The sequence below is a fragment of the Penaeus chinensis genome, chromosome 36, assembly GCF_019202785.1.
Source record: "Penaeus chinensis breed Huanghai No. 1 chromosome 36, ASM1920278v2, whole genome shotgun sequence".
Lineage (NCBI taxonomy): Eukaryota > Metazoa > Arthropoda > Malacostraca > Decapoda > Penaeidae > Penaeus > Penaeus chinensis.
Genome location: NC_061854.1, coordinates 36,260,533 through 36,265,098, shown reverse-complemented (window position 1 = coordinate 36,265,098; position 4,566 = coordinate 36,260,533). Strand labels below are relative to the sequence as shown.

At 32.1% G+C, this 4,566-nt stretch overlaps 1 protein-coding gene across 1 annotated transcript in view; it reads right to left on the bottom strand.

Moving 5' to 3' along the window:
* Positions 1–4,553, bottom strand: part of LOC125044939 (DNA ligase 1-like) — a 23,953-nt gene extending 19,400 nt beyond the window's left edge. The window contains 3 exon segments of the mRNA XM_047641899.1: positions 136–243; positions 321–422; positions 4,397–4,553. Coding sequence (XP_047497855.1) covers positions 136–243; positions 321–422; positions 4,397–4,553 — 367 coding nt within the window.
* Positions 4,554–4,566: the final 13 nt, after the last annotated feature.

Sequence of the window (4,566 nt, the reverse complement as noted above, 5' to 3'; positions counted from 1 at the left end):
TCTCTTTATAAAAGCCCTCTGTGCAAATGAATTACTTTGTCTGCATCCCTGAGTCTCAAAATTGAAAAACACCTATTTCTGATAGATTATTGTATGGTTGCTCAGGGATGTCTACTTATCTTATGTGTTGAGAACCTTCTAGGGTGTCGTCTGGGGCGACAACTTGTAATTCTTGCTGGGCTTTTATATAAGAAATACACTGGGAGCCTTTTCTGTGGCTGATATAACGTTCAGTTAACACAACTGGAACAACACAGCACACACCACACATACGAAAGTTCACAGGAAACACAATTAAACACACATATCACTTAAATTACAGTAAACCCAGACACGAGCGCTTTCGGCCTCCATGGCCTCATCAGGTGTCAGCTGGGTGCTTACTGACTCTTTATTGAAACAGGCATACAATTTATACCTATCTAAGAGTTAAAAAAAAGCGATATGGAAAGGTATTCCTGTGTGGGACCATGTATCCTCGGTCCTCCGTATTGATCATTTCGGGGGACTAGGGAAGGCTGTGTCTCTCGGCGCCCATGTGTCCTTGGTCCTCCTGTTTGTGTGGTGTCAAGGGGAGGTCTGCCTTGCTCTGGATAGATATTCTGTGTTATGTATTTTGCCATTAAATGGACTACATCTCAACCCCATTCTTTTTATCATAAAACAAGGGCACGAACATAACACACAGGAAGAAAACAGGAGCCCTTCTCATGGGGGCTACTCTTGGTCAGGGAGGGTAGGTTAGGTTGGTGTCTCTTGTCCCGTTCACAACTGTTGTTCCTATGTGCTTATTCCTCCCTATTCTTGATTTTAAAGAGACTGGGTTTTCACACGTATGCTATCCTTGAGGACCTCTCAGAGGGGATTATTTTTCTATATCTTCCTCCCTCGTATAATTCATACCTATATATTACGAATATTCTCTGCCCAACTTACAATCTCAAAATACCGAAAGGATTGTGTGATATATGTTCCTAATATATCTTAAAATCTGGTGTAACTCATAAAACATCGGCGAAATGCCTACCCAACATACTCTCATAACAAAAACTAATATGTATACATACTATAAATATACATACAGACTAGATTTACAAACACTTACATAAACCTAAACATAATAAATACATACATATGCGTATACGAATGTATAAAGAAACAATAACAAATACATACATAACAAAAGTAAAATTTACACTCATACAAATGTAAATACATACAAAACAACCTAAAAAAACAGATATAAAAAAATATAACTAAATAGATACACTAAAGGGTAAGTTTACCACTACATTGAAACAAAGACCATATGTACACACATACAAAAAAAAACACTATACAAAATATATATATATATATATATATATATATATATATATATATATATATAAAGGAACAGAAATATATAAGTATATAGACAAAGTGTGAGTACGTACATACACGCACATACAGGTATATAGATATGTAGATGTATGGATGAGTACAAACCTATAAATATGCTAAAAAAACTACATATACAAATATATATACCAACATAAATGCATATCCACATATACCAAAAAAAACTAACATACGAAAATGTATATATACATATACAAAAAAAATAAACACATATAACGATATATATATCACTATACACAAGAAAAAAACTAGTAGAAAGATTCTAATATGCTGACAGACCAGTATAAACCAACAAAAAAACTTCATAAACACAGGAAGGGGGGTGGGGGCGGCGGGCGCCGCTCCACTGCGGGAGGAGTGCGCTCCTGGGCTGGGGGCGCAAAGCGTCTCTCATTCCTTTCTACTGTCAACATCTTTCCTTTCTTTACAACTTTTCTCCTCTAAATCTAAGGATAGGCTGAAGGATTAGTATATAGATATACAAATATACCAAACACCGCCAAACTGAATCCGAAAAAACATAGAACGCAAAAGAAAAAAAGAGAGAGAAATTATACAAACACATATGATGTATCAAATATGTAAAAACTTATACACATAAACACATATGATATGTAAGTATCTCAACACATAAACACATATGATATGTAAAACATATATGATCTATCAAAATGTAAAACAGATCAACATATAAACACATGCAGAAATAAAAATATATATAAATATATATACCAAGAGGTAGATATATAAATATATATAAACAAAAATACCAAGATGCAAAACATCAACATACACATATATAAATATACCAAGAGCTAGACGTATAAAAAAACCAAGACTTAGATATATAAATGTACAGATACATAAATATATAACCATATACGCATAACAATACTTATATACATATTAAAGAAGGAAAACGCTACGGAAGGAGGGCTTCCGGGTGGGGGGCGTATAGCGTCTCCTCGTTCCTGGGCGGGGTGCGTGTAGCTTCCCCTCGTTTCCTTCTACTGTCAACATCTTTCTGTTCTTAAAGAAAAATATATTCTCCTCCTTTTCTAAAGTTTCGGTAACAAAGGAAAAGTATATAAGTATGTAAATATGTAAATACAAAAAAACGTGTAACCATATATAAATACATAAATACATATAGAGATATGTAGATATATAAATATATATAACAACAAAAAATATACGTATGTAAACATATCCATATCTAAATATACAAATCTATAGATATACAAGTATACAGGTATATAGATATACAAAAAAATATAAGTATATAAATATAAAAACATATATATATCTATATATATATATATATATATATATATATATATATATATATATATATATATATATATATATATATATATATATATATATATATATATATATATATATATATATATATATATATATATATATATATATATATATATATCCATACAGATACATGAATATATAGGGACATAGGTATACCAATACCTATGTACAAAAAAAGATATGTAGATATATAAATATATAAACACCCAAAAACCATACATACATATGCCTAGATATAAATATATAAATCCATATATACAAATATATCAAGATATACACATATAAACATCTAAAAATATACCAAGATAAAAATATACACATATACCCAGATATAAAGTATACAAATATACCAAGACGCAAAGATATATATAAATGCATAAAGCATGAATATATAACCATATACGCAAAACAGTACATAAACTCATCAAACCCCAAGTGCATATTGAAAAAAAGGGGGGGGGGGGGGGGGGGGGGGTGCAACACTACGGAAAGGGGGGGCTTCCGGGTGGGGGGCGTATAGCGTCTCCTCGTTCCTGGGCGGGGTGCGTGTAGCTTCCCCTCGTTTCCTTCTACTGTCAACATCTTTCTGTTCTTAAAGATATATATTCTCCTCCAAGACTAAGGTTACGGTAATAAAGGAAAAGTATATAAATATGTAAATATGTAAATATGTAAATATATAAAAAAACTTGTAGCCATACCTACATACATAAATACATATCAGAAAAGTATGTAGTTATATAAACATATAAATATACATCAATATACAAAAATAAATATACACATATACCGGCATACATAAATACAAATATACAGAAACATAGGTACATGAATACACAAATACGTAAATACATACTACCTTAAAGAGATGTGTAAATATATATAACAACAAAAAATATACGTATGTAAACATATCCATATCTAAATATACAAATCTATAGATATACAAGTATACAGGTATATAGAAATATATAAGCATAAAAAGGTATGTAAATATATAAACACATAGATACATACACAAATATACCAAAATATAAATATATAAATCCATATATACAAATATACCAAAATATAAATATATAAATCCATATATACAAATATACCAAAATATAAATATATAAATGTAGTATACCAATTATATAAAAAAAATATATATAACCAAAACGCATATCAATACTTGAACTCTTAGAAAACATATTAAATAAGTAAAACGCTTCGGAAGGGTGTATAGCGTCTCCTCGTTCCTGGGCGGGGTGCGTGTAGCTTCCCCTCGTTTCCTTCTATTGTCAACACCTTTCTGTTAACTGTTCTATTATATCCCTCTGTGTTTTGTTACCTTATTATTTCATTTTTCCCAAACACAAGGCTACTTGTCTATTTTTGTTGGTCTTTTCTTATTTTTGCTTACAAAATATCAAACAACTCCGTGTCTTGTTAGGTGAATATAGGATTTTTCAAATTTCTATTTCCTCAAAAACTAGGCTTACATTTTCAGTTTTTTTGTTTATTTTGTTTAAATACTCCATGTATTTTAAATTTCCTTAAACAGAAAAAAACCCTTAGCCTTCTAAGCTCTTTCTCTGGAGCTGGGAGAGTCGGGGGGGGGGGGGGTGGTGTTGTTCCCTCGTTCCTCCCTGTTGTAGCTGCTTATTTGTTTGCTCATACTAACTTTTGGGGTCCTCTGGTTCAGGGGCCTCTGTGGATAGACAACTTTGCAGGTTCCTTCCTCTTTCATTATGTGATGTCTTCTCCTTGAGTAAAGGGGAGGGGAACTCTGCTCTTATTAGTTTCTCTGCAATGGACTTATCTTTCCTCCATGCTATCATGGGGGGGGGGGGA